Here is a 20,004-nt window from a genome sequence, read left to right as displayed (position 1 = left end):
GCAAAAATCCTAGCAAATCGAATACAACAATGCATTAAAAAGATTATTCATCACGACCAAGTGGGGTTCATCCCCGGGGCACATGGTTCAACATCCACAAATCCATGAATGTGATACATCACATAAATAAAATAAAGGACATAAATCATATGATTCTATCAATTGATGCAGAAAAAGCATTTCATAAGATACAACATCCATTTATGATTAAAACACTTAATAAAATAGGTATAGAAAGAAAATACCTTAACATAATTAAGGCCATATATGACAAGCCCTCAGCTAATCTCATAATTAATGGTGAAAAACTGAAGCCCTTTGCTCTATGTTCAGGAACACGACAGGGCTGTCCCCTGTCACTTCTGCTTTTCAACATAGTGTTGGAAGTCTTTGCCGGAGCAATCAGGCAAGAGAAATAAATAAAAGGCATCCAAATTGGGAATGAAGAAGTTAAATTATCACTCTTTGCAGATGACATGATTCTATATATAGAAAACCCTAAAGACTCCACCAAAAAGCTATTAGAAACAATTAACGAATACAGTAAACTTGGTGGCTACAAAATCAACGTAAAAAAGTCCATTGCATTCCTATGTACTAACAATGAAATCTCGGAAAAAGAAATACAAAAAGCAATTCCTTTTGCAATTGCAGCAAAAAGAATAAAATACCTAGGAATAAGTTAACCAAGGATGTGAAGGACCTATATGTTAAAAACTATAAGACATTCTTGAAAGAAATTGAAGAAGACACAAAGAAATGGAAAGACATTCCGTGCTCATGGATTGGAAGAATCAACATAGTTAAAATGGCCATATTACCCAAGGCAATATACAGATTTAATGCAATCCCCATCAAAATCCCAATGGCATTTTATTTTTTTTGTTGTTGTCTGAAGGTGACTGGCAGCAATGGCTAAATTAGTCATACTGCTAATTTACCTCCAAAGATTTGTTTAGCACATCAGAAATACCTTTTCTCTTGACATAAAGAAAAAAGCAATGGCATTTTTTAAAGAAATAGAACAAAAAATCATCAGGTTTGTTTGGAACCACAAAAGACCCCATATAGCCAAAGCAATCTTAAGAAAAAAAAACAATGCTGTAGGTATTTACTCCCTGACTTTGGCTTGTACTACAGGGCTACAATAATCAAAACAGCATGGTATTGGCAGAAAAACAGACACATAGACCAATGAATAGAATTGAGAACCCAGAAATAAAACCACATAAATATGGACAGATAATTTTTGACAAAGAAGCTAAAAACATACAATGGAGGAAAGACAGACTCTTCAATAAATGGTGCTGGGAGAATTGGATAGCCACGTGCAAAAGAATGATACTAGACTGTTATCTGTCACCATGTAGCAAAATTAATTCAGAATGGGTCAAAGACTTGATCCATTTGGGCTAATATCCAAAATGTACAAGGAACTCATGAAACTCAACAACAAAAAAACAAACAACCCAATTGAAAAATGGGCAGAGGACCTGAAGAGACATTTCTCCAAAGAGGACATACAAATGGCAAATAGACATATGAAAAAATGCTCAACATCACTAATCATCAGAGAAATGTAAATAAAAACCACAATGAGATACCACCTCACCCCACTCAGAATGGCTATCATCAAAAAGTCAAACAGTAATAAGTGTTGGAGAGGCTGTGGAGAAAAAGAAACCCTCATACACTGTTGGTGGGAATGCAGATGGTGCAGCCGCTATGGAAGGCAGTGTGGAGGTTCCTCAAAAAATTTCAAATAGAATTACCATTTGACCCAGCAATCCCTCTCCTGGGTATCTACCCAAAAAGTCTGAAAACATTTATACTTAAAGACACGTGTGCTCCAATGTTCATTGCAGCTTTGTTTACGGTGGCCAAGACATGGAAACAACCAAAATGTCCTTTGATAGATGAATGGATAAAGAAGTGGTGGTATATATACACAATGGAATACTATTCGGCGGTAAGAAAAAGTGATATAGGAACATTTGTGACAACATGGATGGATCTTGAGAGTATAATGCTAAGCAAAATAAGTCAGACAGCAAAAGTAGAGAACAATATGATTTCACTGATATGTGGTGTATATGCCAAAAACAACAAAGAACAAGACAAACAAATGAGAAACAAAAACTCATAGACACAGACAATAGTTTAGTGGTTACCAGAGGGTAAGGGGTGTGGGAGGTGGGTGATAAGGGTAAGGGGGATCAAATATATGGTGATGGAAGGAGAACTGACTTTGGGTGGTGTAATACAGAATTGTACACCTGAAATCTATGTAATTTCACTAACAACTGTCACCCCAATAAATTAAAAAGAATAATAAAATAAAATAAAATAAAAATAAAAATGAACTTACGTACCCAATAATTAACTTAAAATGTATTATAAAATTGACTGTAAGAGTTATAAAACCATGATGCATAAAAGAAAACGATAAATAAAAGAAACCATCAAAATTAAAAACATTTCCTTAACAAATGCACTATAAGGAAGAAATCGTGTACCTGATCTGGTAAAGGACTCATAGCCAGAATACATAAATGATTCTTACAACTCAATAAGACCACAAAAATCTTAATTTTTATTTTTGAAAATTGGACAAAAATACTTGAATAGGCTTTTCAGCAAAGAAGATACACTAAGCTACTAAGCATGTCCAACATCATTAGCTCCTAGGGAAACGCAAATTAAAACCAATATGAGATAACACTGCATATCAATTAAAATGATTCAAATTAAACGTACTTGGAGCACACCAACTCTTGGTGATGATGTGGAACAGCCAGGATTGGCTACACAATTTGTGGGAGCCACTGAAAAATGGAAATACAGGGCCCCTTATTTATAAAACAAGGACAAAGCATTACTAACAGGATTAAAATTAAGTTTTTCCTTTCTTCAGCAGTTTTTCCATGGGTCATGGTGTTATTTATTTGCAATTTAATGTCTTTCTAAATAAATAATTTTAATTTAATTATTCACATGAATTGTACTGTTTATCCTTATACTGTACAATGGCAGTTTTAAATGAAAATATCAAAGCATTGAACTTTATGAAGAATTACGGAAATTACACAATTCACCTGGCTTGTCACTAGAGGGAGCTTTCAATTAGGCCAGAAAAAAAAAAAAAAGTCAGACTAGAAAGCAGGAAAAGGAAGAGACTTTCCCCAGTTATGGAGAATCCTGGGGGAGTGTCGGGCTAATTTTGGTGTGTGTTCCATCTGCACTTGAGAAGAATGTGTTTTCTGCAGTTGTTCCATAGAGTGTTCTATAATTGTCAACTACTTTTGTTTGATTAATAGAATCTTACCAAAAAAAATTTTGAAAGAATATGTGTATTTCATAAAGAAAATTTTCTTACAGTGCTTCTGGTGACATTGTACAAACATCTCCTGAACAATAGCAGGTGGTAGTATTATCAAAACTCAGTCCCACATTAAGGCCAAGCAACTGCACGATACTGACAGCATATGACTCCAAAGATGAACCCTCTGGATACTAAATATAAGGAAAATAAAGGAAAAAATATTTAGCTAAGAATCCTAAACAGTAATTAAAAAACAATAGTTACTATCATCAAAAATTAGTATATGAAAAAATCATTTTTAAAATTTATTAATATACCCAAGATAACAATGTAGATTCAATTGTAGTAATCTAAGCATTTGGATGATTATATAAGTAAACACAAAAGTTTAATTTTAAAATACTATTATGTAGTCGCACAACAGCCTAGCCAACTGTCCCTCCATGTCTTTCCTTAAGGAAAGAAGAGTTTGTGAGATTGTGCCTTTCTGGGACTCTGTTCCATCCTTGTGTTTACACCTTATGTCTCTCTGTCTGATCCCCAAAAGATGGTTTGCAGCCAAAGACGGGTAAGATATCTCACGGGAGATACAACCTAAGCCAGGCGGAACGAGTAGGGACCCCTAATGAGCTACCTTAGAAGAATAAGAGAAGGGGCCTTGCCTCCCCTTACCCCTGCCTGGGAAAGTCTGTTGCGCGCCCTGGCTTTTTCCTTGCAGCTGTTTGTGAGAGAAGTCATGAGAACAACAAAGATCAGTTCTCTCCACTTATCTCTACGGAGCTGTTACAATATGAGAGACTTGACCTTGAGAAGGTACAGACCTTAGGTAAGACATCATGGGAACTTGTGCTTCGGCTGTTTGAAGGTTAAAATAATTGGCTTGGAATGTTTCTATAACGTGATAAGTGAGTCTCACAAACCGTGCCAAAAACACTGCTACTCCCTTGTATACTTATCAATAAAAGCCTCCAGTCGGCTTTATTCAGGGCTCCAGTCCTCTGAGACTGAGAGACCCCTGGCCTTCTGAGAGATTTAACAGCATTAAGTCTCTGTTTGTTTCTTTCTTAAAAACTTAACCCAAACCGCCCCTTCTCGCCTCCTCACTGCCCTTGTTGCGCGGGACGCAACACTATTACTTACTTAAGACCAGCCATCTTAGCAAATCTAATAGAGTCTTAAACACCACATTGTATTGCTTCTTTTAATTATTTTAAACAAAATGCCTCTAATCTTTTATTTTAATAATCAATTCTACATTTTCTTTGTAGAATGCAGCTTCTAAAATGGGTCCCAATGATCCCTGCCTTCTGCTACTTATGTCATTGTGTATCCCACTCCACTGACTGCAAGTTGGACTTATTGACTTGCTTCTAATTAATTGAATATAATAGAAATGATTTGTCATCATTTCCAAGATAGCTTATAAAAACACTGACTGCTTGGATTCCATGTCTCACTCTCCTCACTCTGGGGGAAACCAGCCAGCTACTATGTCATGAAGAAGGCCTGTGGAAAGGCCCACATGTGTGAGCTTGGGAAAAGATTTTCTAAGGTGTTCCAACAGCCATGTAACTGAGGTTGGAAGCAAATCATCTCTGTGATGAACCATGAGATAACTACAGCACTAGTTGACAACTTGATTTCACCCACTATGCTGCTCCTAAATTCCTATTTCACAGAAGTGTGTTGATTTCATCTGCTAAATTTGATCAGTTATGTAATAGTTATGTAGCAATAGATAACCAATACAACCTCAGTAGGAATTGTTGTTCTCCCCTGGATCACTTCCAATTGCTGTACACAGACATTTATAGCAGCTTTATGCATAATTGCCAAAGCTTGCAAGCAACCACAATGTCCTTAAGTAGGTGAGTGGATACATAAACTGTGGCACATTTCAGGTAACACAATATTATTCAGCACTAAAAAGTAATGAGCTATCAAGTAATGAAAAGGAATGGAGGAAACTTAAATGCATTTTATTAAGTGAAAGAAGCTAATCTGAAAAGGCTACATACTATATGATTCTAACTACTGTATTTCCCCGAAAATAAGATCTACTCAGACAATCAGCTCTAATGTGTCTTTTGGAGAGAAATTAATATTATTTTAGTATAATATAAGACCAGGTCTTAGCTAACATAATATAATATGAGACCAGGACTTGTATTAATTTTTGCTCCAAAAGATGCATTAGAGCTGATTGTCTGGCTAGGTATTGTTTTCGGGGAAACAGGGTATATGACATTCTGAATAAAACAAAATTATGAAGACAATAAAAGGTCCATTGTTGCATGTGGGGAGGGGAGAAATTAATAAGCAGAGCATAGAGAATTTTTAGGGTAGTGAAAATGCTCTGTATGATACCATAATGTGTGTGTGTGTGTGTGTAAAGATTGAACCCTAAGGTAAACTATGGACTTTGGGTGATTTTGATTTGATGAGTCAATGTAGGTTCACCTTTGGTAAAATATACATATATATTTTATATATATACAGAGGGTGCTAAAAAATGTACACACATTTTAACAAAGGAAACACTGTATTATTATAATACTCAATATATACTGATAACAAAAGATGAATACAAGTCATGTTTGACTCTGCAATTATAAGAGGTGCTCAGAGTGGTGCTCAAAGTGGACAATCAGCGTCCAGACACTTCCATTTACGGTGAACTACTGCTTGAGCATAGATAACATCTCTTAAAATGTGTATACATTTTTTGACACCCCGGTATATATATATGAAAAAAGATATATATATATATATGTATTTGTATATATATGTATATATCTAATATATATATATATATATCTAATATATATGTATGTATGTGTATATATATGTATGTATGTATATATGTGTATATATATATATATATATATATATATATATATATATATATATGGAAAGGAGGGGGAATCCTGGTGATTGATGTTGGAAACAGAGGATGTTATGCATGTGTGGGGGCAAGGGTACGGTATATGAGAAATCTATGTCTTCCCCTCAATTTTGTGTGAATCTAAAAGTGCTCTAAAAAATAGCCTTTAAAAAATAACTAGTTGGTTCCTGATGGACCAGGAGCAAGATATCATTGTGAGGGAGTGCCAAGTAAAGAACCATTTAGAGGAAAAGATGTCCATGACCCATGAAGATATTTCTAAATTTTGTTTCCCACATATTGCCCTGGGTTTCTTATTGTTCAACTGTAGCCACTAAGAGGTAGCAAACAACAATTAACTGATGCATCGGACATTTCAGTCCACCTTCAGAGGAGAAAGAGTAATTTCATTTACTGGAAGACTGCTTGAACCCAAGCAATCCCTCCTTCCTCCATCCAAGCTTTTGATCAGATGAAGTGCCTAGGACAAAATACAAGACCTTTCCATGACACTCCTTATCTCCTTCAGAGTTACAGACATCATAAAGAATAATCAAGTAATTTTCTCAGGAGATAAAATGCTGGTCTCTTGAAAAAGGCATTCAATACAACTTTCATGTCTCTGATGGACCCCAGATAGCTGATTTAATTGACAGATATAATAATGGTCTTCTCAAATAATTCCTTTTCAAATTCTAGTCCAGCAAATGGACCCTGAATGGGTGTCCATATTGACCAAAGTCTTAATCTCTCTTAATTCCAGGAGCCTTGGATGACTTGCACCTCACTTCAACTTTTAAAACGTTTCCCAACCGCCCTTTCCTATATTTAAAGGGCTATGTCTTGCCCTCATGTATACAAAGACTCATTATATATGAGGCCCTTTAATTATATCTCCCCTATCTTTATAATTTTTTTTATCTTGTCCCATGCCCATAAGAGCTGAGGCCTGATCCAGGGTGCATACTCCACTGAGATCTGTAAACCATAGATTTCCTCATGGTCCAGTTATCTGCTAATATGATATGACACCCATTTGAGCTTAAACTTCCAACACACACACACACACACACACACACACACACACATCCCTATCATGTGCAGCTGCACATCATCCTGCTGACTGTTGGTCTCATTACTATTGGTCTCAGTGCTTTCATTGGTGTGCAATCTGGAAGCCCAAATCTTCCAAGTAGGCCACTGTTTCAACCAAACATGGCAAATACTGAGGTCCACATGCCACTGAGTACGACTAATACAAACCCTACAATCCAAAGACCTCACCCTTTGCCTGTCACCAACCAAACTAACTGAGCAAAGGGTCCATAGTAACCAACTATAGCCTAATTCTGGAGCCCCAACCTCAAGCACAGATATTTTAAATAGCAAACAATCTGACACTCTATTAACAACATTAGCAACATTTAACTAAATTAGGTCATGTGGTTTAAAATCTGTTTACAACAGAACCCTTCTCATCACTTAATAGGGCAAAATGTCAGACTGCTACATACTCTTACATCCGCCTATGCTTAATTTCGGCTTTAACTGTGCCAGTCAGGCTCTGGTACAGATGCCAACATCACTTTGGCTAGCTGTGCACCCATAAGCCCCTTGAGTTAAATGATATTTATAGTCAAGGTCCCAAGGCCCAGGCCCAATAATTCAAATTACACAGTACCTCAGCATTATTATAATAATTACAGAGTCACAAAAACAAGTAGGTATCAAACTGAAAAGGATACCCCAACTCTACATCTCAAACAACATTGCCCTGGCCCAGGATCACTGCTAGAGGTGACATCACCTCAGACAATATCACTCTAGCCTAAGAGCTTCCTGATAGAGATCTCTCCTGTACCGGAGACAGCTTTACCTCCACACTCGGCATGTACATGGACTGCCTCTCTTAAGGCACAATTGGACACCGGAAATTTATTGATTTTCTTACTTTGATGTTAGAAAATCTACTGTGTTTCCTGAACCTGCTGTCTGGTATAGTTTTTGTTCTTTGTCAAACATATAACCTGGCACTCCAGGTCTAAAGGAAAGTCTGGTCAAAGTTACTACTATATGTGCCATGCTAAAAACTAATGGAGAGTATTGCTTTCCCTAGGAGTCACCTGCTTCATATCAGTGAACATCTTGACCCCCTGGGGAGAGGCACACTCACTCTCCAGTGCCTTCTCCTACTACCCTCTCCAGTTTTCTACCACAACCTCCCACCGTACACTTCTGACCATGACCACAGCCACCTCTTCTCTTTGGTTACATACAAATATGACTAATCGTTACATATCCTTTACCAAACTAGCAATCGATATTCTCGAACAACATAAACTGCCTGATCTGACTTGCCACTTTGACTCAAGAAATACGCCAGGATATTATTGTCAAAAAAATAAAAAATAAATACATATATAATTAATATACATGGCAATGTTAATATATGTATACATATAGTATGCATATAATTTTAACACAATTTACAATTCCACAACGATACTGTTAGGGGCTCCAGAAATTTCAGATCTATTTCTTTGGCTAGTGCTATATAAATGGGAAATTTTGTTATGTGTTGGCCTAAAAGGATTCCTTATACTTTTCCTTGTTTTCCTCCTTTTTATTCTCATAGTAAAATGTTTTCTATGTTGTTTACTGCAACTTATGCCCTAGTCTCTAAAAGCTGTCTTTTTTATTACCCCAAATGTTCAATAATATGTCAACAAGGCTAATTGAATTAATGACTTTTTTTTATTTTCTGTATTCTGATGCTTTGATACCTGAGGCCTTTCCAACTCTGGAGGACTGCCCCTGCTAGAGTTACCCAATTCTTTAAGATAGTGAAAAAAACTCACCTGCAAGTGTTCTTTGCATATGCAAAGCAATCAGTCCACAGCTTATACAACTTACCACCTGCTTTATCAGGCTCACATATTTAATAGGTGGATCAGACCATGATCCACCTATTAAAATTACACCACAGTCAGGCATCAGACAACTAGAGACAGCCTCTATGCAGCAGAGCATGCTGAAATTTTTCAAACTAGCCAATACTAGACCTGCTTACGCTCCCTTGCCCATTCATTCCCAAGGAAACCAAAATACAGGTTGTTGCCCATGTTTTCCCCTTGCTCCCTATTCTTCCTGAGCAATCCTAGTGCTTCCTCATCTGGCCCCTGAATAGTGCATAATGCCTCCTTTTTTTTAGGGAACTAAGAATATAATAAACTTCTTCCTGTAGGACAGTCATTTCCATGTCTGTATGTATTTCCATCCTGATGTGAACAACACCCAGGTAACCTTTAAAAAACTTTCAAATTAGATTAATAGGTTCTACTTTCTTTCAGTTAGTTTTGTCTATTAATTGCAATTAGATTACATCTAAAGCAATTGTAAATATATATGATAAACTTTAAGGAAACTGCTTAAAATTTTTTCAAATATAATTCATATGCAAAGAGAGGGGAGAAAATGGAATCATATAAAATGTGCAATTGGATGTCAGAGGCAGGGCAGGGTAAGAGGTCCCTTGATCTCTCCCCTTAAAGTTACAAGTTGAAAAGCTATAATTCAACAAAGGATTCCCTAATCAACACACAAACAAATCTGAGAGATTCATGCATCAAAACATCTAAAAGTGGGTCAATTGTGGTGAACAGAGTGGGAAGCGAAGGAGAAGTGCAGAGATGAAGGCTGCGGGACACAGCCCAGAGCTCACTGTTGTCCCAAAAGAGGAGAGGATTGATTCTGCAGGTGTACTCTCTGTGGCCCCAGCAATCCTACCTGAGGGATCAGCGATTGGGGCAGGGACCTTGGGGAAAAGACTGAATACAGAAGTGTGACAACTGTGGTCTAACAGCCCTCACTGCCAGGCAGAATACAAAGCCATCGAACCTGGCCTCCTTCCCCCACCCTCCCAGAGCTTGCCTCCTCTACACCCTCCTAGTGTTTGCAGTGGGTCCCAGAAAAAAATGGTAGTAGTGATGGATTAAAGAGAAGAATATCTACAGCCCTGAGAACCAGAGAGACAGCTCCTGAGTGGCAGATGCACAATGTGGCTAACTCCCGTGATAAAGGAGGAGCTATACAGGTGAGGCAGCTGCGGTCGGGGAGTCACCATTACTTGGAGAAGAATAAAGCCACAAACCCACCAGCTGCCTCTCCCAGCCCATGCCACCCTGCTGCTTGACCTGTTGATCCCAGCAGGGGCAACCAGGGCTGCTGAGGCACACAGCTCTGCATCTAGCTGCAGGAGCAGCACTGGAATTTTAGGGGCTCAGAACCCCATCACTTACCACATCCTCTTACAGGGGTAGTACCCTGAGACTGAGGTGACATGATCACAGAGGAGAATCCCACCTCCCCAGGTAGTCTCCTACCCTGTAAGAAGATGAAACAGGGCAAGAGAAAATAAGACACTCCAGTACTACCTACTGATAAGCAAAAGAAATACCTCTTCATATCTACCTACTGCAGCATTCACTCCCATAGATGCACAGGAAGATAAATAATCCATTAATTACCATGAATAAACCAGGTAATAGGCAGCTCAGAAAGAAAATAAAATACCTCCAGAAAATAAATTTGAGGACATGGAAATATGTAACTTAAATGATAGAGAATTCAAGATTGCAGGTCTGAAAAAAATCAACAAGATGCAAGAAAACTCAGATAGGAAGCTCAATGAGCTCAGAAATAAAATCAATAAACAAAATGAATATTTTATCATAGAGATTGAAATTTTAAAAAATAACCAAATAGAAATTCTGGAGCTGAAGAACTCAATAAAGGAGAGGAAGAATAAAATAGCGAGCTTAGAAAATAGAGCTGACCAGATAGAGGAAACAATTAGTGATATCAAAGATAAAAATCTGGAAATGATGCAGATGGAAGGAGAGAAAGACTTGAGAGTTAAATAAAAGAACTCTACAAGAACTGTCTGACTCCATTAGAAAGAGCAATAGAAGAACAAAGGGTATATCAGAAGGAAAAGAGGAGGAGAAGGGCACAGAAAGCCCATTCAAACAGTCAATGAGAACTTCCCAAACCTGTGTAAAGAACTGGATCTTCAAATCCAAGAAGGAAACTGAACACTTAATTACCTCAATCCAAAAAGGCTTTCTCCAAAGCACATTATATTGAAGCTGTCAAAAATTAATGGCAAAAAAATAATTCTCAAGGCAATCAGGGAAAAAAGACTTTCCTTACAAAGGAAAGTTTATTAGGTTATCATCAGATTGTTCAGCAAGAACTCTACAAGTCAGGGGGAGTGGAATCAATATTGAAATTATTCAAAATACTAGCCATGAATACTATATATCCAGCAAAGTTATCCTTTAGATATGAAGGAGTAATAAAGATCTTTCCAGATATTCAGAAGCTGAGGGAATTTTCCACTGCAAAGCCTTACAGGAAATACGGAAAAAGGTTATTCTACCTAAAACCAAAAAAAAAAGAAGGACAAAAAACTATGAGTAAGATTACTAACAGATAGAAGCAGGAAACTTCAACCTTTATTCAGAATAGGGCACTATACACTTAAATATAACGTCAACGTTAAAGGAGGTGAAAACATTTAAGAAGAAATCAGGCAAGAAAAAGAAAAAGGAATCCAAATTGGAAAAGAAGTAAAACTGTCACTACTGTGTTTCCCCAAAAATGAGACCTGGCTAGACAATCATCTCTAATGCGTCTTTTGGAGCAAAAATTAATATAAGACTCAGTCTTATTTTACTATAAGACCACGTCTTATCTAACATAATAGAATATAAGACTGAGTCTTATATTAATTTTTGCTCCAAAAGACGCATTAGAGCTCATTGTCCGGCTAGGTCTTATTTTGGGGGGAACACGGTATTTGCAGATAATATGATATAATATATAGAAAACCCTGAAACTCCTAAAACCAAAAAACTATTTGAACTAAAAAACAACTTTGTAAAGTTGCTGGATATAAAATCCATACACAAAAGTCCCTTGCATTCTATACACTAATAATAACAAACGATCAGAAAGAGAAATTTTAGAAGACAATCCCATTTACAATAGCAATAAAAACAATAAAATATTAGAAATAAATTTAACCAAGGAGGTAAAAGATCTCTACTCTGAAAACTATAAGATATTGATGAAAGAAACTGAAGATGACACAAATACATGGAAAGATATCCCATGCTTGTGGTTTGAAAAAATTAATATGGTTAAAATGTCCACATTACCCAAAGCTACCTATAGATTCAATGCAATCCCTACCAAAATGGCATTTTTCATAGAAATTGAAAAATCCATGCTAACATTTGAATAGAACCACAAAAGACCCCAAACAGCCAAAACAGTCCTGAGAAAGAAGAACAAAGCTGGAGGTATCACACTTTCTGTTTTCAAACTATATTACAAAGCTGTAGCAATCAGAAAGTATTGTATAAGCATAGAAACAGACACACAGACCAATGGAACAGAATAGAAGGCTCAAAAATCACCCCCTTATTATACAATCAACTAATATTTGACAAAAGAGCCAAGAATACTCAACTGAGAAAAGACAGTCGCTTCAATAAACTGGTGGGAAAACTGGATATTCACATACAAATAATTAAACAGCACCCCTTATCTTATACCACTCACACAAACTAACTCAAAAAGAATTAAAAATTTTAATGTAAGAAGGGAAATCACAAAACTCTTAGAAGAAAACACAATGAAAAATCTCCTTGACATTTGTCTTGGCAATTTTATAGATACGACTCCAAAACCATAAACAAAAGCAAAAATAATCAAGTGGGACTACATCAATATACAAAGTTCTACAGAGCAAAAGAACCAATCAATAAAATGAAAAGACAGCCTACAGAATGGGAGAAAATATGTGCAAATTATACATCTGAAAGCAGCTAATGTCTACAATATCGGAACCCATACAATTCATTAGCAAAAAACAAATAATCTGATTAAGTTAATCGTCAAAGGACCTGAATAGACTTTTTTCCAGAGAAAATATTTAAATGACTAACAGGTACATGAAAAGGTGCTCAACATCACCAATCATTAGGGAAATACAAATCAACGCCACAAGAGATATCACCTCATACCTATTAGAATGACTATTATCAAAAAGACAAGAGATAAGAAATGCTGGTGCAGATATGAAGAAAATGGAAACCTGTAGCCTGTTGATGAAAATATAAACAAGTATATCCACTATAGAAAAAAGTATGGTGGTTCCTGGAAAAAAATTAAGAAAGAACTACCATTTGAATCAGCAATTCCACTTCTTGGTATATATCTAAAGGAAATGAAATCACTATCTCAAAGACATATCTGTACCCCATGTTCACTACAGATTATTCACAATAGCCAAGATATAGAAAAAAACCTAAGTGCCCAGTGATAGATAAACGGATAAAGAAATTGTGACATATATGTTTGTGTGTATTTATGTATGTGTGAATACACACATACACACAAAACATGGATGAAACTTGAGGGCATTATGCTAAGTGAAACAAATCAGAGAATGACAAATACTTTATAATGTTACTTTTGTGTGGAATCTAAAACAACCAAACTCTTAGAAACAGAGAACAGACTGGTGGGTGACGAGGATAGGGACTGCAGGGCGGGAATGAGTGAAATTGGTTAAAGAGTACAAACTTCAAGTTTCTGGAGATGCAGTGTACAGCATGGTAACTACAATTAACAATACTGTATTGTATATTTGAAAGTTGCTAAGAGAGTAGATCTTAAAGGTTCTCACCACACACTCACACACAAATAGTAACTATGTGAGATAATGGATGTGTTAACCTTATTATGACAATCATTTCCCAATATATACATATGAGTATGTCAAATCATTACATTGCAGACCCTAAACTTACATAATGTTATAACAGATACACACCAGAACTGATTTTAAATATGTCTGATCTTTCAATGGCAGTTTGCTTCATTGTAGATGCTACCAAAAGTCAACCAACTATACAAATTGGTCAATATAAAAATAGAATGTACATTTCTTTTTCTGAAGCACACTCAAGTTAATTCCTTTTCCTGTTTTTCATATAGCTTGTTGTAAAAGGAGTATAACTCTGTAGTAAGGGCTCATTCTCACGTTCCCCAGAAACCAGTAAGTTATGAATATTCGAGAGCTGTTTCTTCATACAAATCTGCTCCTCCCAAAAATATAATAAAGACTTGAATGCAATAATAAAATATATACCTTAAAATAGAAAAAATAATAAACGTCCCTTAATAAAAAAAACACATGACTGTATATCAATTATTAATTTTGAGATAAAATTTAATGTTTAATAATTAACATTAAAATTGCATTGAATATATAATAAATATTGATGCAAGCATATACCATTCAAAGCAATTAAAATTTGATTAACAAAAGTCAAATACAGTTTTTTAAATCAAAGTGACATGATCAGTTCAATTCATAAATGTTCTATTTTTAAAGCAACTATATACAGTTTAATTTTTATGTTCCAAATTAGTAATATAAAAAACTATTAAAATAATGAGTAAACTAAGTTATATATTTATTCATTCTTAAACTATTTAGAAAATTTTGAAACATGAAAATAATGAGAGCAAACTGGATAATAATTACATACCAGAGCAACTCCTGCAGCATTATTCTTATTACATATTCTTCCAGGAATTGTGGCTCCTATAAAACTAGGATGTTTCTTGAAGCTAAAAAATAAGAATTTTCCTTATAATTGTATTAAAGACTGATATTGTTTATGATAACATTTTCATAGCAATAAACATTATTGAACAATTACTGTCCTAAGTATACTGCTACTCTGAATTAAGCTATTTAAATACTTTTTTCTCACACCTACAATGTTAAGAATATTGTAAATTTTGTATTTGATAAACACCCAGAGTGTAATAAGGATAAGTCTTAATAGTTATGCAAAATGCAACTGCACTGATGGTTATAGTTTTTATTCTGGTTCCTGCTACATTTGTAGCCCTGAAACTTCAATTTTTTGTTACCTCCTTATTCATATATTCACTAAAACTGAATAGATTTTTCTATGCATTACAGTCTAGATAGTGTAACAACTCAATATACTCATGTTGTTAGAGCACAAAACATGAGAATTAGATGAGATAAGATATAGAGATAACAGGTAGTAAATGTTTATAAGCCAAGCAACATCAAAGTGTACCACTCATAATTAATCTCCTTTCAATACTTTTATGTAATTTTACTTTTATCAAGCAATTTTATGTTGGTGGGTAGAAGTTTTTAAGTCTTGCCTCACATTAGCAATTGAGGACAAGAACTTTAACTTACATTTTTTCCCATCCCAGTCATGTCTACCAAAATTATAGAATATAATATATATTTAAGTAAATGTTTATTTTTCATAATTAACATATTAAATCATTTTGGATTGTTCCTTTAGTGCTATACAAATACAGAATACTATACTCACGCAAGTAAGTATGCAGTATGATAAGGTCGGAAGACATGTTTTGATTTCCATTCTAAAAATCTAAATAATATCTGATTAGGATTTCCCACAGTAGAAATCTTATTTTTATTTGACCAGATTTCTATGGAAGATATTACAACAGTCAGTTTTAATTGAGTAAGCATCTAAAAGAAGATAAACAAAAATTTTTAAATAAATTTGAACATTAAACTTTTATAAAATGCTTATGACATTCCATATGATTCTGGAAACTCTTTAATAGCATAACCAAATACTATACATATCAATATATTACATATGCTTTTACAAAATATATAAACAAAATAGTTTTTAAAAACTTACAGTGTTGACAAGGCCAATTATCTGAATAACTTTCTGTGTTACAGCCTTTATATCAGAGCCCATGTAATCGAACTGGAAAAGATAAATTATTTTTAAAAATTAGTGGGTGCGGGTAAGGGGGATCAAATATATGGTGATGGAAGGAGAACTGACTCTGGGTGGTGAACACACATGGGATTTATAGATGATGTAATACAGAATTGTACACCTGAAATCTATGTAATTTCACTAACAATTGACACCCCAATAAATTTAAATAAATAAAGAAAAATCTTCCTTTCTAAAATAAAAAAAAAATTTAGTGGGTTCCATTAACATATCACCTACCCTTTATATGTACAATGTACTATATAGTAAAGCAACCACAGAACTACATTCTAATTATAATCCAAGAAATGAATAATGATGTATAATGATTTATAAAAATAATTTAATTTACATAATAAAAACATTTAATAACATGATTTTAAACAATGTTTACTGCACTCCACTTGTCATTATTTACTATTTATGAAAACCAAATCATAACTTTTTTAAAATGTGGAATTTCAAAATATACTTATTTCTAAAACAATACATATAATCACAAACCAAAAAAATGTACACATAAAGAGGGGAAATCCTTAATGAGAGGTTCACTGTTAAAGTGATTCTGAATATTGTGTTCAGATACATCCTTTGATGTCACCGTGTAACTCATGTTCTAATTTCTTCTTTATTCCATTAAGCTCTTTCTATATCTACTTGCTTAAAAATGCCCCGACAATATTAAATAGCAAAAGTAACATCACGTATGTGAGTTTTGCTCCCGAGTTTTCATTGGAAAACCTCAAATATTTCATCATTAAGTGGTGTCCCAGTGTCCCACTAGAGCTAAGTATTTTAGATCATGTTGAGAAACATATATTTATAAATATTCCTATTTATTAAAGCTTCTATAAATAGTGTTGTTTGATTATTAGCCTTTTTGAAGCATACCAACATGACAATTTTCATCTTTTGACATATTGATGCAATACATTTCATTAACGTATTACTTAATATTAACCCATTGTTATATTCCTTGATCAAAACATTATATTCTATATATCAAAATTAATATAAGACTATATCAAAATTAATATAAGGTTTTGTTTAGAAGTTTGCAGCTTTTAGAAAGATGGGTCTGTTACTCACGTGTGTGCATGCACAGATTTTGTCATGGAGCAAAGGAATGTTGCTTAGTAAATAACTACCTAAAATTGTTAAGCTGCATTTGTTAAGTTTTTCCTGTATCCTTGGATTAGATTATCATGTGAATTATGTCTTCCTGAAACATTTTTAAGAACTCTTCTTTAAACAATCTATACCTGACACTAGCCACTAACCCATTACAAGTCTTTTTTTCCCAGCCTTTTGAGATATCACTGACATATAACATGGTGTAAATTGAAGGTGTACATTGTGATGATTTGATTTAAATTCTCATCTCCTTTGGAGAATTCATCAAATTTGTGTTTGTGTGAATCTTCTCCAAGGCCATACGTATATCGTCTCAATCCTTCTTAACACCATAGTATGTTTTTGCTTAATTATACTATCTACCTATTTATTTTTCTTTTCAACAAACCAGCTCTTGAATTTATTTATCCATTTTAATGTTTCTATTTATCATTAACTTATGCTTTTTATTATTGCCTGGTCTTCTTACATTTCTCATTTTATAGATTTAAAACTTTAAATTGAAAGCTCCATTCATATGTTTCTCAGTCTTATTTTTCTTATAGGAAATTCTTTCAAGAATATTAATGTCCTCTGTGTTTAGTTTTGGTACTGTCATCTGTGGTGGGCATTATGCCTATTTACTAATATTCAGATCTCTTCTGGTTCAGGAACCCTTATTTTTTAAAGAAAAGTATGGCCAGGTGATTCGCTTTGGTCAATGAAATGAGGGCAAAAGTGATGAACATCACTCGTGAGGGGAAGTATTTCCTTGTTGCAGCTCATATCTCTGGTCTGTTCTTTTATTGGCTTCACAATGGAAAGGAAACTATCAATACAGAAATGTATCAAAAAATTCTGAAATGCGAAGCCAACACATGAAAGACAGCTGACCTCAAGAGTCACCAAGATCCATAGCTGACCTCTGTGAATGAAAAATAAACTGTTCAGCCACGAAGATGCTGGGGTTATTTTTTACCATAGCATAACCAGGCCTGTTCCAATCAATATGTATCCTTCAATTTTTTAAATACTGTATAGAATTAATTTCTAGTTTACAGCAATAGTTTTTCTTTCCATCTTTCAAAAGTTACTCATAAAAGTGTTTAAAATTTTTCACTTCTTTTTGTCTTACCTTTTTTCATTCCTTATTGTTTTAATATATTGCGAAAGAGTTTTGGCATAGCAGTTTTTTTACTTTTACAAATTATTTTTTTTCCTTGTGACCTAGAGATGTCTACCTTTTCTAAACATATCTGTAGACATTTGAATGTATTTGGCACCCATTCATAAGGTTGAAAGGTCAGTAAGTTTTTAGTAAACCAAGCTAATGAATAATTTGATCTTTATATGTTAACATTTATTTTCTGTCTGTTAAAAGCTAAGCAAAATGTCTTAATCTGCTCTACTATAGTTTTTCTTTTTGTTAGTTTCTTCTGAGTATTTCCAGAAGTTCTTATAGTTCATCATAACTCACTTGGCAACTAAATGTTTATTATTAGAAATGTATCTTTAATTTGAATTGTATCATTCAATATAAAATATCCCTCCATTATTCTATTTAATAAATGGAAAGATATCTCATGTTGTGGACTGGAAGACTCAATAATATTAAAATGTCCATGTTACTTAAAGCTATCTACATATGCAGTGAAATCCCCATGAAAATCCAATGGTACTTTTTTTGGAGGGGGGCAGAAATAGAAAATAAAAATCCTAAAAGACGAATAAAGTTAGAGGCCCTTACTTCCTAATTTCAAAACTTACTATAAAGCAATAATAATGAAGATTATGTGGTACTAGTTTAAAGACAGACATATAGAGCAATGGAATGGAATAGAGAGCCCAGAAATAAAGCATTGAATATATCGTCAAAGGATTTTCAAGAAGGGTGCAAAGATGCATATGGCAAATGAACAGTTTCTTCGACAAATGGCATTGGGAAAACTACGTATCTACATGCAAAAGAATGAAGTTGGACCCTTACCTTAAGTCATATAGAGAACTTTACTCAAAATTGATTAAAGAGCTAAATGTAAGATATAAAACTCCTAGAAGAAAACATTCGGGAAAATCTTAAGGACATTGGATTTGGCAACGACTTCTTGGATATGACACCAAAAGTTCAGGCAATAAAAGTAAAAATAGGTAAATAATAGTACATTAAACTTTACAACTTTTGTGCATCAAAGGAAATAATCAACATCAACCTAAAAAATGAGATGAAGTATTTGCAAATCATATACCTGATAAAGATTTATAAAGAACTCCTACAACTCAACAACAAAAAACAATTCGATTTTTAAATGGGCGAAGGACTTGAATATATAATTCTCCAAATAAGATAAACAAATGTCCAACATGCATATGAACAGATGCTCAACATCACTAATCATAAGAGAAATGAAAATCAAAACCATAACGAGATATCTCCTCACACCCATTAGGAAGACCATATCAAAATATAAGAAAGTAACAAGTGTTAGTGATGGTAAGGAGAAATTAGCACCCCTGAGCACTATTGGTGAGAAAATAAAATGGTGTAGCCATTATGGAAAAGAGTATGGCAGTTTCTAAAAGAATTAAACAGTATTACCATATGTTCCAGTGATCTGGCATCTGGATACGTACCTAAAAAATTCAAAGTAAGATCTCAAAGAGATATTTACACATCCATGTTCCTTGCAGCATTATTCATAGTCGGCAAGAGGTGGAAGAGACCCAAATGTCCATTCCCAGGTGACTGGATAAAGAAAATGTGTTATAAACATACATGAAGTATTATGCAGCCTTAA

At 34.4% G+C, this 20,004-nt stretch overlaps 1 protein-coding gene across 1 annotated transcript in view; it reads right to left on the bottom strand.

The window, feature by feature from the left end:
• LOC308496882 (disintegrin and metalloproteinase domain-containing protein 5-like) overlaps positions 1–20,004 on the bottom strand; it is a gene marked incomplete at both ends in the record, with an annotated part of 111,645 nt that overhangs the window by 78,992 nt on the left and 12,649 nt on the right. Inside the window, 4 exons of the mRNA XM_081046666.1 lie at positions 3,377–3,513; positions 14,831–14,912; positions 15,668–15,831; positions 16,010–16,081. Of these exons, the coding sequence (XP_080902792.1) occupies positions 3,377–3,513; positions 14,831–14,912; positions 15,668–15,831; positions 16,010–16,081 (455 nt within the window). The remainder of the gene's footprint in view (positions 1–3,376; positions 3,514–14,830; positions 14,913–15,667; positions 15,832–16,009; positions 16,082–20,004) is intronic.

The sequence above is a fragment of the Rhinolophus hipposideros genome (assembly GCF_964194185.1).
Source record: "Rhinolophus hipposideros genome assembly, chromosome: 4".
Classification (NCBI taxonomy): Eukaryota; Metazoa; Chordata; class Mammalia; order Chiroptera; family Rhinolophidae; genus Rhinolophus; species Rhinolophus hipposideros.
Note: the sequence above shows the minus strand (reverse complement) of the source record. Positions and strands in the feature narration are given on the sequence as shown.